The sequence below is a fragment of the Eubalaena glacialis genome, chromosome 4 (assembly GCF_028564815.1).
Source record: "Eubalaena glacialis isolate mEubGla1 chromosome 4, mEubGla1.1.hap2.+ XY, whole genome shotgun sequence".
Taxonomy (NCBI): Eukaryota; Metazoa; Chordata; class Mammalia; order Artiodactyla; family Balaenidae; genus Eubalaena; species Eubalaena glacialis.
In genome coordinates this window covers 105,367,256-105,390,609 of record NC_083719.1, presented here as the reverse complement: position 1 = coordinate 105,390,609, position 23,354 = coordinate 105,367,256, and the positions used below count along the sequence as shown (strand labels likewise).

The following is a 23,354-nucleotide window of genomic DNA, read 5'->3' as shown; positions in this document are numbered from 1 at the left end:
CTGGTTTGATCTTGGATTGCAGTGGGCCAAATGCCATACCACTGAATTTCTCTCCTTTTGACCTGATTTGAGCTGGTGAACTCATATTCAAATTGTTCCCCTTTCAGCTGCGAAAATCTTCTGAGTGGAAAGAGGAGACATATTCTCCAGTTTAGGGATCATTTAAGTATGCAATTAACATGAGGGCATTCAGCTGTGAGCCAGGAAATGCGCTTCACTCATGATCTCAAACAGAGCCTGTGAGCCTCATGTTCTGTGAGAGAGGCTTTGCCCATGTCCTTTTTTGGGGAGGAGATGATACATTGCCTTCTCTTTTCTGGGGATAACATGTGGGGCCAGTGTCTTAGGGATACATCTTGTCTTATTTCAATTTGCAACTTGGAGATTCAGATGTTAGTTTTATACTACTTCCCTCAGAATTAACAGCTTTCATTTAAAAAATATAACAAACTGTGTTAAGAATAACCAAGACAATTCATTGAAGGTTTTTCTTTCTTGCCTTGAAGTAATGATCTGCCCCAACTTAAAAAAAATTATGCATAATCATTGCAATATTTCCTGGTGTTTTAAATCCAGACTCTGGCTACCCCAAAACAGAGTGATCAAATGATTTTAACCTCTTGGGATGGAAAAGAACCTCTAAGGAAAAAGTACCAGGAACTTTCTACAGCTTCTGGGCTGTAGACCCTGTGGAAATGACCCAGTGAATTTTTATTCCCGCAGTTCGCCCTGAGCAAGGAGTCAAAGAGAAGACGTCTTCTCACCTCTGCCTACCTCTGCAGTCTGCCTTAGTTGCCAAGTAAGTGGCAACTCATTCCAGTATCTCCTGTGAATACAGGTAAGCTGAACCTGCATTCCCCATTTGTATTGTTTGACCTCTACACATTTACCGAGGACTTTCTCGTGACCACACTGCCTCTTTTTCCTCCTTGAGGGATTTCATTTTATTCTTTCTCACAAAAGCTCAGAGCCACGCTGGCTGCGGCTGCTATGGCCTTCCCAGCAGCACTCTCCCCCAGGCCTCCCAGGGCTTCCCCACCACAGAGGGTCCCCACCCCCATCAAGATGTCACAGCCTACGTGCCGCTCAGGCTAAGTGACTAGAGTCACGACATCCCCTCAGTCCTGGGTCTTTATAAAGAACCTAGTCAGTGTGTTGTCCTCTTTCTCTCCCAGCAGGATTCATCTCTGTAAAGTACATCCTCTGAAGAAGGGAAAAGCCCAATTGTTCCCTCTAAGTTGCCTAAATGACTTGGAGGGCTTGGATTTTTAGTAGCTTCCAGAAACAAAAAGGGCTTTTTAACTGGACAGACCATTTCCTCCAGCGAAATCTCCCTGGCTGTCCTTTGTTTACTATTAAGCAGCATAGGGCCGCCGCTCTGTGGCTCATAGTCAAAGAATCACTACAGGAAATTCGCTTCAGGGTTATTGTTGGACTTACAAGGTCTACTTCTGGTTTGTTATTTCTTTTTCTTCTGTGTTCCTTAACAACAATAAGGAAGGTTACAGAAAAGTTTATATGATCGTCCTCACCCCAATATGAAATTAACTTCTCCCTCTTTTTGGACCCCCATGGTTATGATGCACCTGTAATTTTTATTTATTTATTTATTTGTTTGTTTATTTTTTTGGCTGCATTGGGTCTTTGTTGCTGCACGTGGGCTTTCTCTAGTTGTGGCGAGCTGGGGCTAACTCTTCATTGTGGAGCACGGTCTCTAGGCACATGGTCTTCAGTAGCTGTGGCACGTGGGCTCAGTAGTTGTGGCTCGAGGACTTAGTTGCTCTGCAGCATGTGGGATCTTCCTGGACCAGGGCTCGAACCCGTGTCCCCTGCATTGGCAGGCGGATTCTCAACCACTGTGCCACCAGGGAAGTCCCTACATTCCACTTTAACCAAGGGCAATAAATTGTGGAGAAGTGACAAGATGAAGGAAAAGGGTTTGGGCTTCTAGGGGTAGTAAATTGTGGGATGCTAAGTATACGGGGGAAACAGGGAAGACAAGGGTTATCTAGTAAGGTTTAGCTTATGCAGACTCATCTGAGTGCTGTCTCTACCTCTGGTGATAAAGTTTGTTCTTTCCTTCCGGGTATGAGAGAGGAGGACACCTTCACAAGTCAAGTTAAGCTTTTAGGCAGATGGGGGGGGATGGACAGAGAGCTTTTCCTGTGTCTGCTTTTTCTCAACTGCCTTCAGCTCAAAAGAATCCTTCTGCCAAAGTGGCATATTTTGGGGTGGCATATTGTGATCCCTTTCACGTTTTTGGTAGAATTTGGATGTAGTAGAGATGGCTCATTTCCTAATCCAACATCCATCCTCTCCCTCTTGTGGTGGCACAATTGCCTGGAATAAAGACAGACAGCATCTTCTAGTCTCTTGCAACAAGGTGTGGCCATGTGTGAAAATAGCTTGGGTTCCTGAGGACTTTTAGGTGCAGCTCTGGACTGCCAACCCCTAGGCTCTTCTGAAACAGAGAGATAATCTTCTGTCTTGTTTATGCTGTTGTAATTTTGGCGTTTTATTACTTGCAGCCACACCTAATTGTAACAGGTATGTTGGTTTAACATTTGCATTTCTGAGGGAAAGATTGGGATTAGAAACCTAAATCTAGCTGGGATGATCATAGAAAACCATGCCAGTTAGAGGTGTTCTGAATCTTATAACAGCCTCAGCTGAGGTTATTTTCTTTGGTAATTTATTTCATATTTATCCACTCACCAATATGGATCATGTCCCCTCTTTCCTTCTTAGCCTTTGGATTAGAAATATTAATAACAAATTAGTACATTAAATGTTGACATATTGATGTGTCCTATTAGGCTGAAAATAGCTGTGCACCTACAACTGGCAACAAAGCAAGAAGTCTGATATACCCATCTTGGTGTTTTTCACTCTTAGGCATAAGGAAAGAGCAAACAATTACTTTTTTTTTTTTTTTTTTTTAAGATTTTCCCCTTTTACGTTTATGTCATTGGAAGCAATTTCTGTTTCCTGGTGTCCTTTATAGGATTTGAATTTCTTTACTGCCTAGTCTAATGTAGCTCATATGAATAAGAACTTCTTGACAATGGTATGTTTCCTTATTTTGTAAACTAGTTGTTTCCTATATAGACTGGTTGTCTAAACTATGTTTCACTTACCTTAACCATAAAGGAACAAGGAATTCTGTTTTTTTTCAAGGAGTGGTGGCTATGGTGACGTGCAGACAGTGCGGAGGGGGCAGTCTGTGAGCTATACCTCTAGGTGAACAGAACTATGTTTCACTTACCTTAACCATAAAGGAACAAGGAAATTCTGTTTTTTTTTCAAGGAGTGGTGGCTATGGTGACGTGCAGACAGTGAGGAGGGGGCAGTCTGTGAGCTATACCTCTAGATGAACGGGTTTGTGAGCCATGGCTCCATGAGAAAATGCTTTCCCTTCAGTTTTAAGTGAGTAATATGTTCCCCCCCCACCCCCTGCAGGAATTCCCATTAAGCTCAGACAATCATGAAGTTGGGAACTTTCTCCATCTAATTGGAGTCATGGAACATTAAGATAAGAACTTTTACCTCTGCATGCCCCTGCCCCCAAAGCAGATTGGGTCATCAGGTTGGCCGTTTCGGGAATTGTAACTGTTAATCTCTCTTTTGTCTGTCCAGTTCGTAGGCCCCAGCTACAGAAGCTGAGACGGTGGAGGAGCAGGCTGTCCTCCCCTCCAGCAGGAAGGGGGTTGGCACATGTGACAGCCTTTCCAGGAGGAGGGAGGCGAGGCCGGTGTGGCTGGTCTGGAGTGAGGCAGGGGGTGTGGACTGGGACCCGTGGTACACACTTTCAGGGACTAGGAAGAGAGCTGGAATTCTGTCCCATGGGACATTAATTATATATGTAGTTTTAAAAGCAAAAATGGAATAATTCTGTACCCATAATCATTTGTGACTTATTCTTTGAAATTAGCTATACCTGTGTTTTGGGTCCATAGTCTTTCTGATGCACGAGTGTCCTTACCTAGGTAGCCCTAGCCTGTTGCCTGCTCCCTTACTGCCTTTGTAAGAGAGAGAACTAGTCTAGCTTTTCCTACCAACATAAAACAAATTAGGAAAAAGAAAAGCTGACACTTTCCTGTGTATGCATCTATGAAAGTAGTTCCCCTAGAACTGAGTAAAAACCCACAAATGGGCATTTTCCTGACAGGAAAAGATTCTTTTTTGTTACTGGCCGGTCTCCTGCCTTCTTTGAAGCCCAGACACAGGATAAAATTGAATTTGTACACAGTATATTTTTTTTAATTTTTATTTTTGGCTACGTTGGGTCTTCATTGCTGTGCACTGGCTTTCTCTAGTTGTGGCGAGCGGGGGCTACTCTTCAGTAGTTGTGGCTCACAGGCTCAGTAGTTGTGGTGCACGGGCTTAGTTGCGCTGTGCGTGTGGGATCTTCCCGGACCAGGGCTCGAACCCATGTCCCCTGAATTGGCAGGCGGATTCTTTTTTTTTTTTTTTAATTTATTTATTATTTATATTTGGTTGCATTGGGTCTTTGTTGCTGTGCGCGGGCTTTCTCTAGTTGCGGTGAGTGGGGGTCACTCTTCATTGCGGTGCACGGGCTTCTTATTGCGGTGGCTTCTCTTGTTGCAAAGCATGGGCTCTAGGCGCATGGGCTTCAGTAGTGTGGCACACGGGCTCAGCAGTTGTAGCTCGCGGACTCTAGAGTGCAGGCTCAGTAGTTGTGGCGCACAGGCTTAGTTGCTCCGCGGCATGTGGAATCTTCCTGGACCAGGGCTCAAACCCGTGTCCCCTGCATTGGCAGGCGGATTCTTAACCACTGCGCCGCAAGGGAAGCCTGGCAGGTGGATTCTTAACCACTGCACCACCAGGGAAGTCCTGTACACAGTATTAATACCATTAGTTAAATTGTAACACCTTAAAATAACATTATCTACCCATCTACTCTTATTTTCTTCAGAATCTCACATAACTCGATATTTAGTCAGAGTGATACTCTGATTTCTCTGAGAAATTAATATGCCCCTCTGCCCTTCAGCTGGTATATCAGTGGGGCATTTGGGGAGATAGTCTGTTTGCTTTGCATCACTAGGCTCTTTTTTGTCATTGTCACTATTGTCAGTTGATAATCAACAAAAGGGACACAGGGATTATGGCATGTGCCAGCCTGGGACATGAGTTGCTTTCAGAGTTTCGGCACTGAGAATCTCAATATCCAGTCCTGATTAGTCAAACTTCATAGACTCAAGTGAAAAAGACAATGTTTTGAGAGGCAAGTACAGCAAAAATGATTGGCGTATTTTGGGTGGTACTTGATGGCAGGTTTACCCAAGACAAAGCAAACAAACAAAATAAGCCAGGGATGTTTTTTAATAGGTGGGTGATTTCCCAGGGTTTACACAGGTGTCAGAGAAAAGAAATCCTTTTCAGGTTTGTCTGTGCGTTGGAAAGCTTTGCTTGGTTGATAGTGAGAAAAAGACACCTCCACATTCTCACACACACAGTCTGAGGGGAAAAACCACTCACAATCCCCACCCAGCTGGAATTCCCCGCTTGATCCACTTTTTGGTGAAACCTAAGATCTGAGATGGGACAGCTGTTTCCAGCTGTAGTCTCATGAGCCCAGTACGTTCCGTGATTGGTGTGGATTTATTTGTTGGGGCAGGTGGGGGGTGGCCACGCACACTGCAAATTCAGACCAGGTTGAGATTTAGAGGATTTGGGAGCAGTATTCTTGGCAGGTATTTTCCTGAATTTTCATAAGGAAAAAAACATCAAATTAATACAAAGAGGTTTTTGCTTTTAGTGCATTTTCTTTATGTAAAACCTAAGTTTCCTGGTTGTCTGTCCCATGTGGAAGGAGTAAGACACTTGAAATATATTTTATTAAAGCAATCTGAGGCCCAGAAAGAGGACAAGAAACCTGCCATTTGTAAGATTCAGAATCTCGGGAAGCGGTAATTCCCAAATGGGCGCTCTCGGGTGCAGAATCTGAATGGATGGATGGAAGCCAGAGCGTGGATTTTCTCCACTGAATGGCTTCCAAAGATGCAGGAGACTCTACTTAGTTGGGATAACTTAGAAGCAACGCCCAATAACAGGAAACTCACCATTAGAAAAATCCAGAGAGTTTTCACTTGAACACTCTAATGGATTCTTGAACAGTTTAATGGATTTACTCCCAGGAGACTCTAAAGAAATGGGAAGTTTGGGCCCCTGGAACTCCTGTGTGTGAGGCTGAAATGAGGAGCAGCTTTGGTTCCTTACGTCTTTGGTTCCAGGGCACTGGGTGCTGGCTGTGCAATCCCGGCCTCAGAGGGAATTAGATGAGGGTCCCTGTGCTGCTGCAGGAGCCGAGGGTGCCCGCACTGACCTCCAGAGCTGGGGCCGGACAGCAAATGGCAGGCGGACTCAGTTCAGCCCGAGATGAGATGGAAGGCCCCGGGCAGCCCTTGTGCAGCTTTTGTTGCCAGGGCTTTCAATTCTGTAGTCCCTTCTCTGAAAAGGAAACCTTTTCTAGAAATGTTTACTTTTAGGAAGTAAACTTAGGGTGTCGAGACATGTTTCCAAGCCTTCAAAGAAAAGCCTCATCCAGTGATACAGGACTATTTACCTGGTTTCTCATTCAGAGTTTGGTCTCATTCAGTCCTAGATAATGAAAACATATTTCAGATATTCTAAGATTTGAGGAACCTAATGAAATAGTAGAGTTTACTGATGTTTTTGTGCTCTTAAAAAGGAATAGTGACCAGACAGAGAACAGACTTGTGGTTGCCAAGGGGGAGAGAGGGTGGGATGGAAAAAAAAAAAGAGAGTGATAATTTCAATTATCCCATATTATGGGCCCAGGAGTCATTCTGGATGTGTAAGTTTTTAGATTGCTCTATCTAGGCTTGGGAAATAATCTCCTAATTTGGTCGTTTGTAAACATATTAACTGTGCTTTTCTGGACATCTGTTGAAACTATTAGAACTTCTTTTCCTTGAATGCTGTTTTCCCAGTGAAGCATGTGCGGTTGTCTGTTAAAGACAATGTTGTGAACTTTGGACAGTTTCTGAAGGTGCAGAAAATGTGAGTTTAGACAGGAGACAGCCTAGCATAGTGGTCAGCAACATGGCTTCTGGAACCAGAGCATCAAATCCCTGGCTCCTCTAACTAACTAGCCCTGACCTTTGAGAAGTTACTTAATTTCTCTGTGACTCAGTTTCACTACCTGTCAAATGGGGTGGGGGACATGGTGGCCACTAGGAAGTGCTTTGCAAACCTCCAGCTGCAGAAAGCATCACTGACCAAGGGCCCCAGCCACTGTGCTGTGACATCCGTCACCAAGGTTCCCTGAGGCCAGGTGCCCACGGCTGCTCCTAGCCTACTGAGCGTGGCAGGGATATGGGGCAGACCCAATCCTGGGCCACGTGGAGCTCCTTTGTTTGCCACTTTGAACTAAGGACTCCTTGATGGCTTTGCCTAACCCACCCTTTGTGATGGTTCCAGCCAACATTCTCTGTGTTTCCTCCCTGGGCTCAGACTTGCATTGTGGTCTGAGGTCTCTCCGGGCCGGGTCTGGCTCCCAGCCTTCCTCCCAAAGTGAAGGGGGCACTGGTTGGCCTCCAAGCTGTGTGCCAAGTTCAGGGCACCTCCCTGCTCTGGTGTTGGCACCCACAGGGCTGGTAGAAGCCTGGGTGATCCACTCAGAGAGGGGGACCCTCTCAGTGGGGCGCCTGTGCTCTCTTTTCTGCTGAGTGGACGCTGCCTGGCTCCCCGACCCTCACTGTTTGCTCTCCAGCAACAGCCGTTTCTCATTTCCTTTGCTCTTTTTGTCTAATCATCTTCTGTTTCCCCACTGCTTTATGGCCTTTATACAGAGAGCCAGGCCTGGTCATCAGAAAACCAGAATGCTCTTTCTCTTCTGATAAACCTCCAAAACTTGTGTTTCTAATTATTCTTCAGGCTGTTTCTCTCTCTCTCTCTTTTTTTTTTTTTTTTTGTATTTTGATCTATATATATTTTTAAAAATTTTTATTGAAATGTAGTTGATTTACAGTGTTGTGTTAGTTTCAGGTGTACAGCAAAGTGATTCAGTTATACATATATATATTCTTTTTTTACATTCTCTTGCATTATCAGGTATTACTGGATATTGCGCATAGTTCCCTCTGCTGTATAGTAGGTCCTTGTTGGCTATCTATTTTATATATAGTAGTGTGTGCATTTTAATCCCCAAATCCTAATTTATCCCTCCTCCTTTTCCCCTCCCCCCACCCTGGGCTGTTGCTCTTTTTAATTGTTTGGTTTATTTTTGCCTCTTTATCACCACTGCTTGCTTTCTTTGAACTATCAGGGTCTGCGATAGTCTTATTGCTTGGGAATTCTGGAGGGTTGAAATCTGGATAACTGAGGTAATGTGAGTGAATTATGTAAGAGTAGAAACTAATGGAGCAAATGACAATTTCATTGTTATCTGGGAGACGCAGAGAATTTTTAAGCTCAAAACAAAATGTCCTGGATGCTTGGAATAGAATCTGGATATTTAAATCTTATGTGTTAGGATCAGATTCATATGAGATTTTTGATACCAGTAATACATGAATTGATTTACATTTCCCTAAAATCCAGAAAATAATAATTTCAAAATACTATGTGGACATCAATTAGTTCTTATGAAAGATAACTTTGTGATGAATTTGCTCCCCCCTTAAAATAGCAGCCTTCTATGTGCATTAAACTTAATAATACTGATGCAAATTACTAGTGGCAACACTATAATCACAAATACTGGTTATACAATTGAACTTAAACTTCAGGTCTCAGTAGAAGCATAGGATCATTGCACTAAATGGATTTTGAAAGGTTATTGGGCCCAACACTTTGCAAAGGCAAGTTGTCCCAACAAGATCAAAATCAAACTTATTTCAAAGTTTCTGGAAGATGTTTGAATAACTTGACGCAAAATGTAAATTCTTATTTAACAAAAAATGCAAACTGAGTTATTTAAAGACTGGTCGTATTAATCTTGTCCATATAATTGTTGGTTTGTGACATATTTGGTGCTTAATGAGATATGATATAACATAAAGTCTACAGTAATTTTAATTTTTAGAGTCTTTTGGAATTAGTTTTTTTTTTTTTCCCCTAGTGGTTATGAGATTTTTCAAAGCTTTACAGTCTGGGGCTTCCCTCGTGGCGCAGTGGTTAAGAATCCGCCTGCCAATGCAGGGGACACAGGTTCGATCCCTGGTCCGGGAAGATCCCACATGCCACAGAGCAACTAAGCCCGTGCACCACAACTACTGAGCATGCGCTCTAGAGCACACGAGCCACAACTGCTGAAGCCCGCGTGCCAAGAGCCTGTGCTCTGCAACGAGAAGCCACTGCAATGACAAGCCCGTGCACCGCAACGAAGAGTAGCCCCCGCTCGCCGCAACTAGAGAAAAGCCGACGCTCAGCAACGAAGACCCAACGCAGCCAAAAATATAAATAAATAAATAAATTTATTTTAAAAAAGGCTTTACAGTCTGGATTTAGGATAAACTCATGAGGCATGGCATATGGTAGAGGCATAGGCTGGGATTTTGAATCAGAACACCTGGATTCAAGTGTGTTTCCCTGCCATTTAGTCCCTTGGGAAAGTCATCTAGAGTCTCAGAATTTAGATTCCTCATCTGTAAAACTTTAATACTAATATGGGAATGAATTTTTTTGGCCAGATATTTGAAGTTTTTGGTCAGATTTTTTGGTTTGAAGGCATATTATATAAAAAAGAGCTTTGTAACAAGTTCCTGTTACTATCTGCGTGAGGAAGACAATGTTCATATAATTTGTCACTCATAAGGAGAAACCTCGGGTTTGTTTTCAATTACATTCAATTATGAGCTGCTCAATTCCAACAGAAGTGATCCTTTTTTTTGGGAGGGTAGGGCACATCAGTCATTCTGCTCTTACAAGTGATCCTTAATCAAGAAAAAAAAAAATCATAAAGGGGGACTTATGCATATTATATTCCTGGTAGGTGAAGCTCAGCCTCTCTTCCCATGATGCCATCAACAGCAGCAATGCCAAGCACTCGGTGACCCTGTTACTGAATTATTGTGCTCGTTATCTCACTGAATGGTGCCGACAAACCTGCAGAATTGTGAGTCATTATCTCGATTGCAGGCAATGTGACTAATGCCAAAAAGATAGGGAACTTTGCCAAGCCTCATTATTAGTAAGTCACAGAAGAAAAATTTGAATGTAGAGATGTGAGTTCCAGAATCTATGCTCTTAACACTTGATAACTGCCTTTGAGCTCACAAGTCACTGGGTTTAGGAATATTGTCGTCATGGGTATATCTCTTTTCCAAGAACTCCTGGGAATATCAAGAATATCAATGCCCTTTGGCTGGGCCAGTTCTGATCTAAAAATGCAAAATTCTTCTTGCTGTTGTTCTACTGGATGAATGGCATGAATTTCCGTGGACTTTACTTGACATTGTAGAGGAGGAAAAACTTTTCCTCTACCCTCTTAGGTTTAGTCTGTGAGACCTGCGAATTAAATTGATAAACAGCAGCTTCACAGGAGAAAAGCTATACAGATTTTACTGATGTAAATAATTTTACATGTATGAGGAACTTCACAGAAAAAAAGTGAAAACCCCAAAGAAGCAGTTAGACTTGGAGTCTTATATACCTAGCTTAGTAGGAGAAAGGGAGGGAGAGAAAAGGCATTCAGGGGAAAACATATGAAGTTTTGGAAAGATAAATGGACCCTTAGGAGACTAGATGGAGATATGCTAGTCTTTTTTTTTTTTTTTTTTTTTAATAATCTAAGATATATATTTTTTTAATTAATTAATTAATTAATTAATTTATGGCTGTGTTGGGTCTTCGTTTATGTGCGAGGGCTTTCTCTAGTTGCGGCAAGTGGGGGGGCACTCTTCATCACGGTGCGCGGGCCTCTTACTATCGCGGCCTCTCTTGTTGCAGAGCACAGGCTCCAGACGCGCAGGCTCAGTAGTTGTGGCTCACGGGCCCAGTTGCCCCACGGCATGTGGGATCTTCCCAGACCAGGGCTCGAACCCGTGTCCCCTGCATTGGCAGGCAGACTCTCAACCACTGCGCCACCAGGGAAGCCCGATATGCTAGTCTTGCAACAATGTCTGTTTGGGTGTGATTAGATTAGAGTTCTTCTCAGGGAGGGGATTTATGACAATTGAGTTCTTTTGGGAGGCTCTGCTTTTTGGTAGATAAGGGATTTCAGGGACTCAAAAGCCTTCAGTGCAAAATAATTTTTATGCCCAAATGGGATGGCATACTGTGATCCCTTTTAGTATGTTTGACTGAGAATGAAGTTCTTAAGTTACCTAATAAAGTGGTATTCAGAGTTATTATCATTTGGTGCAATCTATGAAGATAATCTTATTCACTTTGTAGGTGGCAAGCAAATTCCTTGTAGGGGGGACTTCATCTTTGTGGAGGCAATGCATGAAGCACCCTTGGGGACAGAAGGTTGGCCTCCAGGCTGGAGAGGCTGGCTGGCTGGAGGACCTGCTGCCTGTGGTGTGTGCTTGGGAAGGTCACATAGTGTGAGCAAGGACCTCGGCAAAGGGCAGACTCTGAGAGATCTCGGGAGAGGAGGAAAACCTGTGCAATAGCACAAGTCTGGACAGTGCATGATGAATGCTTTCCCTGGGACCCCTCAAATTACCACGTTTATATCAGTACATTTATATGCCCAGAAACTTATACTGGATCTTTTGAGGAAACCAATGAAGACAGTGGTAACCAGGTCACCAGCACCCACAGTCAGAGAATTGGCAACACAGGTACCAAGAGGAAGTAAAAAATGGGGGCAGTAAACCTGTCAAACAGAAGAATACATCCTTTTGAGCAAAAACTAAATATTAAAAAAAAAAATAAACCACTCATATGATGGTTCATTTTATGTGTCAGCTTGACTAGACTAAGGGATGCCCTGATACTTGCTAAAATGTTATTTCTGGGTGTGTCTGTGAGGTGGTCTTGGGAAGAGATTAGCATTTGAATCAGTAGACTGAGTGAAGTAGATCACCCTCACCAGTGTGGGTGGGTGGACAGCCAATCCTTGGGGCCCAATAGAATAACAAGGCAGAGGAAAGGCAAATTTGCTCTCTGTTTTTGAGCTGTGACATCCATCCTCTCCTGCCCTTGGACATTGGAGCTCTTGGTTCTCAGGCCTTTGGACTTAGACTGAATTATATCACTGGCTTTTCTGGTTCTCCTGCTTGCAGACAGCATATGATGGGATTTCTTTTTTTTTTTAAAGCTAATTTATTTATTTATTTATTTTATTTATGGCTGTGTTGGGTCTTCGTTTCTGTGCAAGGGCTTTCTCTAGTTGCGACAAGCGGGGGCCACTCTTCATCGTGGTGCGCGGGCCTCTCACTATCGCGGCCTCTCTTATTGCGGAGCACAAGCTCCAGGCTCGCAGGCTCAGCAATTGTGGCTCACGGGCCTAGTTGCTCCGCGGCATGTGGGATCTTCCCAGACCAGGGCTCGAACCCGTGTCCCCTGCATTGGCAGGCAGACTCTCAATCACTGCGCCACCAGGGAAGCCCCCATGATGGGATTTCTTAATCTCCATGAGCACAAAGTAAATCTCTTATACCTGTATATATCCTATTGGTTCTGTTTCTCTGGAAAACTCTGACTGATAAAATGCAGTAGGCCACATAATATACCTTAATAGATTCCGAAAGGAACAGTATCATCCAGACTATGTTATCTGACTATAATTGTCAATAACTTAGAAATCAGTAACAGAAGAATAGCTTAAACATCTCATATGTTGGAAACCAAATATTATTAAAGAAATCTTAGCTTTAAAAAGAACTCATAAATTTAAAAAGAAGCCCAAATTAAGAAATATTTGGAACTGAGTGACATGAGAGGTGAGGCAGTTACAAATAGGAACCCTCATGGGCTGAAGTCAGGTTGACCTAAACTTCTGAGGTGCAGGAAGGCCAGAACTGTCATAGGTGTCTGGACACTAGAATCAGCCTGCTGTTAGAAAATTCCAAGGCCTTGTGTTCAGTATTTTACCACCAGTAATGCTGCAAAATCTCTACCGAGCAAGTGCACATCTACATGCTTGCAATACCCATACTTTTCTTAAAGGATGTGTTGTTCTTGAATTGTCACTTGGGTGACCATAAGTCCTGGATCTCCTGGGAGGGTTTCGGTTTACAACTGCTGTCCTAGTGAAGTTAATAATAGCACCACCTTTTACTCATGGTAGGGATGGTACATTATGCCATCACCCTCATGATCAGTCATCACATAAGTTGGCCATGATTGGGAGGTGTTGATATTTTTGTATTAAATAATGTATTTGTAAAATTACTATTAAGATTTTTTTTGGTAATTATTTTGTTTTTGTGTAATGCTCCACTGCTATCATTTTGATTGATTTGCTCCTCTCCTTTAATTCTTTGTTATCAAGCTTTTTTTTCCCATGCGAAAGTTGGAATGATGAGGTGAGCAAGCTGTCCCCCAAATGAAGTATGTTCAAAAAAGTTTGAGTCATATTTCTCTGAGGTTCACTCTGCATTGTGAAGCCAACTTCCTTTTTCAGTGCATTCTCATTTCTGAACAAGAAGAGAAGACATCTCAGGATTCTTAACATATAAATTTCACCAGAAATTTATTTTCGTTGATGCAGATGCAGTCTATTTAAATTTCACCACATGTGCAGAACAGAGAGGAATGCAAAGTAGAACAAACTGACCTGATTCATCATTTAGGGTATGAAAGCCTCCTTGTTTGGGGAGCCAGCGATGGAGTGGTTTGAAGGACCTCTGCCTCTGATTTGGGAACACAAATATTTCCTTATCTCCAGAGATGCTCTTAGTTTATGATCTGCTTTAGACATGCACTACTGAGTTTACATCAGTGAAATTTCTGGTTTGAAGTGTGCTCTGGCATCCTTCAATGAACATTTTAATCATGCTCTGTATTGATGCTAGTTTAGACCTACTCCTGCCATTAATAAATTGTGAATAGGCATAACAGTGTGTTGTGCAACTGTAAAGACAAGTCCTGGGTCACGTTCTCAGGGCTCAAAGAGATCTGGGATGGCCTAAAAGAATTCAGGGCCTGACCTGAGCTGAATGCAGTGTTAGCTGCTTCTTTCTATTTCTCATACCACATGCACTTGGACTTTGCTTGCAGTGAATGTTCCTTTACATTTGTAAAGGAACTCATCGTTCACAACCAGCACCCATTTGGATTTAACCATTTTACTCTGTTGTAAGTGAGAGGCGCTAGATTCCCAAACCCATCACCAGAGATTTTAATTCAGGAGATCTGATGGGGGTCTCAGGATCCACCTCCCTGGGATTCTGAGGTTGGCGTTCCTTGAGCCGCACAGTTTTGGTGGGAGGGCCAATGCCTTTAATCCCATTGTGAGTTAATCCCTGGAGAAGGGCAGAGTTGCTAACTAGAACAGCCCAATAATCAAGGAATTCCTCCTCAGACTGGGCCTGTGGGCACAGAATCAGATTGAGAAAGAGAGGCAGATAATAAGCACTTTTGTTGCAGCAGTCCTGTGCTTTTTCCAGGCCCAGAGTAAGTTAGGAGAACAGTGTACCTGTGACAGCTTGAAGGTAGATGAAACTTAAATACCTAGGAAAATGAGCTGCTAACGCTTCAGGTGTTTCGAACTTGGGCAGTGTTAGTGTCCTAGCTGTTTAAATTAGGGTCTTACCAGGGAATTACTGTGTCTAGGTATACTGTCTGGTGCTGAGTTCATTATTGGTGCCAAGTTCCAATAAATAAATAAAACTATCAAACATGACATAAAGTGTTTATGGGATCCTAAATGCTTAATGAAAATCAACTTCATGGAAGGAAAAGCTAAGCTCCATGCTTGTTCATTTCCTCAAACCAGGGTCTAGATAGCACAGGTGTGTATGAATAAAAACATCCACATGATGAGCCGCCAGATTTGAAAGGAAACTGAATGGTCTAAAGCAAGTCCCCTTGGTCAGTCCTAGTTGCTTGGCATCTAGAAAATTATTTAACCTCACTGTCTCAGGTAGTGTTTGTGAAGTTGGAAGCAGAGGATGGGAGTGACTTACTTTGTTCTTTATAAACACCATGGGTTGATTTATTAACATTTATTCAAATGTCAGGAAGTTTTCATATGTAAAAAGCCTGATGGTACTGGAACAAAAGAATATAAAAATATTGATTTAGAAATAGATACGCCTCCTCTTTTTCCAGGAAGACCATGTTCCTATTTCTATACATTCACCTCAGTAGCAGGTGTGGTCATGTGGGAATATTTACTTGGAGCAGAACCAAACAGAAAGCTGGCGGCCTTTCACACAAATCTATTCAGGCCATTAAGGTTACTCATCTCAGAAAATGCAGCCCTGTAAGTGTCATCATCTTATTGCAGTTTAACGCCATTTTATAGCTTCAGGGGCTTTACAGGTGTCCTTATTTCATATTCATCACCGCTTCCTCAGATGACATTTAGCAAACTTTTTTACAATTGAAGTATAATTGACCTATACCGCTGTGTTAGTTCCAGGTGCACAACGCAGTGATTCGATATTTCTATATGTTACAAAATGAAATGATCTATGTGACAAGTCTAGTTATCACCTGTCACCACACAAAGTTATTACAATATGACTGTATATCCTATGCTGTTCATTACATCTCTATGACTCATTTATTTTGTAACTGGAAGTTTATACCTCACCTATTTCATTTTTTCCCCATCTCCCTCCCTTCTGGAAAGCAACTGTTTGTTCTTGTATCCATCTCTGTTTCTGTTTTGTTTTGCTTATTCATTTGTTTTGTTTTTTAGATTCCACATATAAGTGAAATCATATGGTATTTGGCATTCTCTGCCTGACTTATTTCATTTAGCATAATACCCTCTAGGTCCATTCATGTTGTCACAACTGGCAAGATTTCATTCTTTTTTATGACTAATATTTCATTGTGTGTGTGTGTGTGTATACCACGTCTTCTTTATCCATTCATCTATCGATGGGCACTCAGGTTGCTTCCATATCTTGGCTACTGTAAATAAAGCTGCAATGGGGTGCATATTTCTTTTATTGTGTTTTTGTTTTCTCTGGAGAAATACCCTGGAGTGGAATTGCTGGACTGTATGGTAGTTCTAATTTTAATTTTTTGTGGAACCTCCATATTGTTTTCCATAGTGCTGCACCAATTTACATTACCACTAACAGAGCACCACATCCTTACCAACACTTGTCATTTCTTGTCTTTTTGACAATAGCCATTCTGACAGATGTGAGGTGATATCTCATTGTGGTTTTGATTTGCATTCCCCTGATGATTAGTGATGTTGAGCATCTTTTCATGTGCCTGTTGGCCATCTGCATATCTTCTTTGGGAAAATGTCTATTCAGGTCCTCTGCCCATTTTTAAATTGTTTTTATGATGTTGAGTTGTATGAATTCTTTGTATATTTTGGATATTAACCCATTGTCAGATATATTGTTTGCAAATAACTTCTCCCATTCAGTAGGCTGCCTTTTTGTTTTGTTGATAGTTTCCTTCACTGTGCACAAGCTTTTTAGTTTGATGTAATCCCATTTGTTTATTTTTGTTTTCCTTGCCTGAGGAGCATATCCAAAAAAATATTGCTAGGACTGATGTCAAAGAGCAAACTGCCTATGTTTTCTTCTAGGAGTTTTATAGTTTCATGTCTTATATTTAAGCCCTTAATCCATTTTGAGTTTATTTTTGTATATGGTGTGAGAAAGTAGTCCAGTTTGATTCTTCCATGTAGCTGTTCAGTTTTCCCAACACCATTTATTAAAGAGACACTCTTTTCCCATTGTATATTCTTGCCTCCTTTGTTGTAGATTCATTGACCGTATAAGTGCGGGTTCATTTCTGGGCTCTCTTTTGTTCCATTGATCTATGTGTCTGTTTTGTGCCAGTACCATACTGTTTCTATGACTATAGCTTTGTAGTATACTTTGAAATCAGGGCACATGATACCTCTAGATTTGTTCTTCTTCCTTAAGATTGTTTTGGGTATTTGGTGTCTTCTGTGTTTCCATTTTAGAATTTTTAGAATTATTTGTACTCATACTGTAAAAAATGCCATTGGTACTTTGATAGGGATTGCATTGAATCTGTAGATTGCTTTGGGGATTATGGTCATTTTATCAATATTAATTCTTCCAATCCATGGACACAGTCTAACTTTTCATCTGTTTGTGTTATCTTCAATTTCTTTCATCAGTGTCTTATAGTTTACCAAGTATAGGTCTTTTACCACTTTGGTTAGATTTATTCCTAGATATTTTATTCTTTTTGATGCAATTGTAAATGGAATTGTTTTCCTAATTTCTCTTTCTGTTAGTTTGTTGTTAGTATATGAAAACACAATGGATTTATGTACATTAATTTTGAATCCTTCCACTTCACTGGATTTGTATATTAGTTCTAATAGTTTTTTTGTGGTGTCTTTAGGATTTTCTGTACATAGTATCATGTCATCTGCAAACAGTGACAGTTTTGCATCTTCCTTTCCCGTTTGGATTCCTTTTATTTATTTTTCTTGTCTGATTTCTGTGGCTAGGACTTTCAATATTATGTTGAGTAAAAGTGGCAAGAGTGGGCATTTTTGTTTTGCTCCTGATCTTAGAGGAAATGCTTTCAGCTTTTCACTATTGAATAGGATGTTAGCTGTGAGCTTATCCCATATGGCCTTTACTATGTTGAGGTACGTTCCCTCTATAACCACTTTGTGGAGAATTTTTATTATAAATGGATGTTGACTCTGTAATGCCCTGTATGGGAAAAGAATCTTAAAAAAAAAAAAAAAAAAAGAGTGGATATATGTATATGTATAACCTATTCACTTTGCTGTACACATGAAACTAACACAACATTGTAAATCAACTATACTCGAATAAAAGTTTTAAAAAAATGGATGTTGAGTTTTGTTAAAAGCTTTTCCTGGACTTCCCTGGTGGCACAGTGATTAAGAATCCGCCTGCCAATGCAGGGGACATGGGTTTGAGCCCTGGTCCGGAAAGATCCCACATGCCACAGAGCAACTAAGCCCGTGTGCCACAACTACTGAGCCTGTGCTCTAGAGCCTGTGAGCCACAACTATTGAGCCCATGTGCTGCAACTACTGAAGCCCGCATGCCTAGAGCTTGTGCTCCGCAACAAGAGAAGCCACCGCAATGAGAAGCCCACACATCGCAGCCCCCGCTCGCCATAACTAGAGAAAACCTGAGTGTAGCAACAAAGACCCAACACAGCCAAAAATAAATAAATGAAATGTTAAAAAATTAAAGCTTTTCCTGCATCTATTGGGATGGTCATATGAATATTATTCTTCAATTTGTAAATGTGGTATATCCCATTGATTGATTTGTGGATATTGATCCATCCTTGCATCCCTGGAATGAATCCCACTTGATCATGGTGTATGATTCTTTTAATGTATTGTTGAATTTAGTTTTTAATGTTTTGCTTAAGATTTTTGCATTTATGTTCATCAGTGATATTGGCCTGTAATTTTCTTTTTTTGTGGTGTCTTTGTCTGGTTTTGGTATCAGGGTGATGCTGGCCTCATACAATGAATACAGAAGCATTTCTTCTTCATTTGTTTGGGATAGTTTGAGAAGGATAGGTGTTAACTCTTCTTTAAATGTTTGGTAGAATTCAACTGTGAAGCTGTCTGATTCTGGACTTTGTTCCTTGGGAGTTTTAGTACTGTTTTAATTTTGTTACTGATAATCAGTCTGTTCATATTTTCTATTTCTTCCTGATATAGTCGTGGGAGGTTGTAGATTTCTAGGAATTTATCCATTTCTTGTAGATTGTCCATTTTAATGGTGTATAATTGTTCATAGTGATGTCTTATAATCCTTTGTATTTCTGTGCTGTTGGTTGTTACTTCTCTTTCATTTCTGATTTTATTACTTGGGCCCTCTCTCTCTCTCTCTCTCTTTTGTTAATGAGTCTGGATAAAGGTTTATCAATTTTGTTTGTCTTTTCAAAGAATCAGCTCTGTATTTCATTAATCTTTTCTATTGTTCTTTAGTCTCTATTTCATTTATTTCTGCTCTGATCTTTATGATTTCTTTTCTTCTACTAACTTTGGGTTTTGTTTATCCTCCTTTTTCTAGTTCCTTTAGGTGTAAGGTTAGATTTTTTATTTGAGATTTTTCTTGTTTCCTGAGGTAGGCTTGTATCACAATAAACCTCCCTCTTAGAATTGCTTTTGCTGCATCCCATATATTTTTGGATTGTGTGTTTCCGTTTTCATTTGTTTCCAGATATTTTTTTGATTTCCTCTTTGTTTTCTTCAGTGACACATTGGTTGTTTAGTAGCATATTGTTTAGCTTCCACGTGTTTGTGTTTTTTTTCTTGTAGTTCATTTCTAGTCTCATACTGTTGTTGTTGGAAACTATATGATATGATTTTAGTATTTTTAAATTTATTGAGACTTGTTTTGTTGCTTAGCATGCAACCTATCCTGGAGAATGTTACATGTGCACTTGAAAAGAATATATTCTGCTGCTTTTGGATGGAATGTTCTATATATAGCTATTAAGCCTTTTGGTCTAATGTGTCATTTAATACCAGTGTTTCCTTATTGATTTTCTTTCTGGATGATTTGTCCATTGATGTAGGTGGGGTATTAAAGTCCCCTAAGATTATTGTGTTACTGTCACTTTCTCCCTTTATGTTGGTTAATATTTGCTTTATATATTTAGGTGCTCTTATGTTGTTGCCTATATATGTACAATTATTATATCTTCTTGTTGGATTGATCCTTTTGTCATTATATAATGTCCTTCTTTGTCTCTTGTTACAGTCTTTGTTTTAATGTCTATTTTGTCTGATATAAGTATTGCTACCCAGCTTTCTTTTTGTTTTCATTTGCATGGAATCCCTTTTTCCATCCCCTCACTTTCAGTCTGTGTGTGTCTTTAGATCTGAAGTGAGCCTCCTGTAGGCAGCATATATATGGGTCTTGTTTTTGTAGCCATTCAGCCACTCTATGTCTCTTGATTGGAGAATTTAGTCCATTTACATTTAAAGTAATTATTGGTAGGTATGTATTTATTGCCATTTCGTTAGTTGTTTTCTGGTTGTTTTTGTAGTTGTTTTTCCTTTCTTCTTCTTTTGTTCTCTTCCCTAGTAATTTGATGACTATCTTTAGTGTTATGTTTGGATTCCTTTCTCTTTTTTGTGTGTGTTTCTATTACAGATTTTTGGTTTTGCTTACCATGAGGCTTATGTATAGCAACATATACATATATACATGATTATTTTAAGTTGATGATCTCTTTTTTTGTTGTTTATAGCAGCTTTATTCATAATTACAAAAAAATTGGAAACAACTAAGACATCTTTCAATAAGTGAATGGATAAACAAATTGTGGTACATCTATACAATGAAATACTATTCAGCAATAAAATGTAATGAGTTTTCAAGCCATGAAAAGACTTGGGGGAATCTTAAATACATATTGTTAAGTGAAAGAAACCAGTCTGAAAAAGCTACAATACTATATGATTCCAACCATATGACATCCTGGAAAAGGCAAAACCGGAGACAGTAAAAAGATCATTGGTAGCCAAAGGCTGGGGAGGGAGGGAGGGAGGAAAGGACAAATATATGAAGCATGGGGATTTTTCAGGGCAGTGAAATTATTTTTTATGATATTATAATGGTGAATATACAACATTATGCATTTGTCAAAGCTAATAGACTGTACAACACAAAGAATGAACTCTAATGTAAACTATGGACTTTAGTTAAAAATAATGTTTCAATACTGGCTTATCAGTTGTAAAAAGAAAAAAATAAAAGGTGGATTGTAAAGCATTTTTTTTCTTTTTTAAAATTTAATTTATTTTTTATACAGCAGGTTCTTATTAGTTATCTATTTTATACATACTAGTGTATATATGTCAATCCCAGTCTCCCAATTCTTCCCACCCACCCCCTGACTGTCCCCCCTTGGTGTCCATACGTTTGTTCTCTACATCTCTGTCTCTATTTCTGCCTTGCAAACCAGTTCATCTGTACTATTTTTCTAGATTCCACATATATGCGTTAATATACGATATTTGTTTTTCTGACTTACTTCACTCCGTATGACAGTCTCTAGGTCCATCCATGTCTCTACAAATGACCCAATTTCATTCCTTTTCATGGCTAATATTCCATTGTATATATGTGCCACATCTTCTTTATCCATTCGTCTATTAATGGGCATTTAGGTTGCTTCCATGACCTGGCTATTGTAAATAGTGCTGCAATGAACACTGGGGTGCATGTGTCTTTTTGAATTATGGTTTTCTCTGGGTATATGCCCAGTAGTGGGATTGCTGGGTCATATGGTAAGTCTATTTTTAGTTTTTTAAGGAACCTCCATATTGTTCTCCATAGTGGCTGTATCAGTTTACATTCCCACCAACAGTGCAAGAGGGTTCCCTTTTCTCCACACCCTCTCCAGCATTTGTTGTTTGTAGATTTTCTGATGATGGCCATTCTGACTGGTGTGAGGTGATACCTCATTGTACTTTTGATTTGCATTTCTCTGATAATTAGTGATATGATTAGTGATATTCATGTGCCTCTTGGCTGTCTGTATGTCTTCTTTGGAGAAATGTCTATTTAGGTCTTCTGCCCATTTTTTGATTGGATTGTTTGTTTTTTAAATATTGAGCTGCATGAGCTGTTTATATATTTTGGAGATTAATCCTTTGTCTGTTGATACATTTGCAAATATTTTCTCCCATTCTGAGGGTTATCTTTTCCTCTTGTTTATAGTTTCCTTTGCTGTGCAAAAGCTATTAAGTTTCGTTAGGTCTCATTTGTTTATTTTTGTTTTTATTTCCATTACTCTACGAGGTGGGTCAAAAAAGATCTTGTTGTGATTTATATCAGTGTTCTTCCTGTGTTTTCCTCTAAGAGTTTTATAGTGTCCGGTTTTACATTTAGGTCTTTAATCCATTTTGAGTTTATTTTTGTGTATGGTGTTAGGGAGTGTTCTAATTTCATTCTTTTACATGTAGCTCTCCAGTTTTCCCAGCACCACTTATTGAAGAGACTGTCTTTTCTCCATTGTATATCCTTGCCTCCTTTGTCATAGATTAGTTGATCATAGGTGCATGGGCTTATCTCTGGGCTTTCTATCCTGTTTCATTGATCTATATTTCTGTTGTTGTGCCAGTACCATATTGTCTTGATTACTGTAGCTTTGTAGTGCAGTCTTAAGTCTGGGAGTCTGATTCTTCCAGCTCCATTTTTTTCCCTCAAGATTGCTTTGGCTTTTGGGGGTCTTTTGTGTCTCCATACAAATTTTAAGATATTTTGTTCTGGTTCTGTAAAAAATGCCATTGGTAGTTTGATAGGGATTGCATTGAATCTGTAGATTGCTTTGGGTAGTATAGTCATTTTCACAATATTGATTCTTCCAATCCAAGAACATGGTATATCTCTCCATCTGTTTGTGTCATCTTTGATTTCTTTCATCAGTGTCTTATAGTTTTCTGAGTACAGGTCTTTTACCTCCTTAGGTAGGTTTATTCCTAGGTTTTTATTTTGCAATGGTGAATGGGATTGTTTCCCTAATTTCTCTTTCTGATCTTTTGTTGTTAGTGTATAGGAATGCGAGAGATTTCTGTGCATTAATTTTGTATCCTGCAACTTTATACCAAATTCATTGATTAGCTTTAGTAATTTCTGGTGGCATCTTTAGTATTTTCTATGTATAGTATCATGTCATCTGCAAACAGTGACAGTTTTACTTCTTCTTTTCCAATTTGTATTCCTTTTATTTCTTTTTCTTCTGTGATTGCCGTGGCTAGGACTTCCAAAACTATGTTGAATAATAGTGGCGAGAGTGGACATCCTTGTCTTGTTCCTGATCTTAGAGGAAATGCTTTCAGTTTTTCATCATTGAGAATGATGTTTGGTGTGGGTTTGTTGCATATGGCCTTTATTATGTTGAGGTAGGTTCCCTCTATGCCTACTTTCTGGAGAGTTTTTATCCTAAATGGGTGTTGAATTTTGTCAAAAGCTTTTTCTGTATCTATTGAGATGATCATATGGTTTTTATTCTTCAGTTTGTTAATATGGTATATCACATTGATTGATTTGCATATATTGAAGGATCCTTGCATCCCTGGGATAAATCCCACTTGATCATGGTGTATGACCCTTTTAATGTATTGTTGGATTCTGTTTGCTAGTACTTTGTTGAGGATTTTTTTTTTTAATGACTTATTTATTTATTTATTTATTTATTTATGGCTGTGTTGGGTCTTTGTTTCTGTGCAAGGGCTTTCTTTAGTTGCGGCAAGCGGGGGCCACTCTTCATCGCGGTGCGCG

The 23,354-nt window shown here is 40.1% G+C and overlaps 1 protein-coding gene across 1 annotated transcript in view; it reads right to left on the bottom strand.

Annotated features, from left to right (window-relative positions):
• Window positions 1–4,467: 4,467 nt before the first annotated feature.
• Window positions 4,468–23,354, bottom strand: part of GRAMD2B (GRAM domain containing 2B) — a 135,151-nt gene continuing 116,264 nt past the window's right edge. The window contains exon 13 of the mRNA XM_061188103.1: window positions 4,468–4,854. Coding sequence (XP_061044086.1) covers window positions 4,713–4,854 — 142 coding nt within the window. The 3' untranslated portion in view covers window positions 4,468–4,712. The remainder of the gene's footprint in view (window positions 4,855–23,354) is intronic.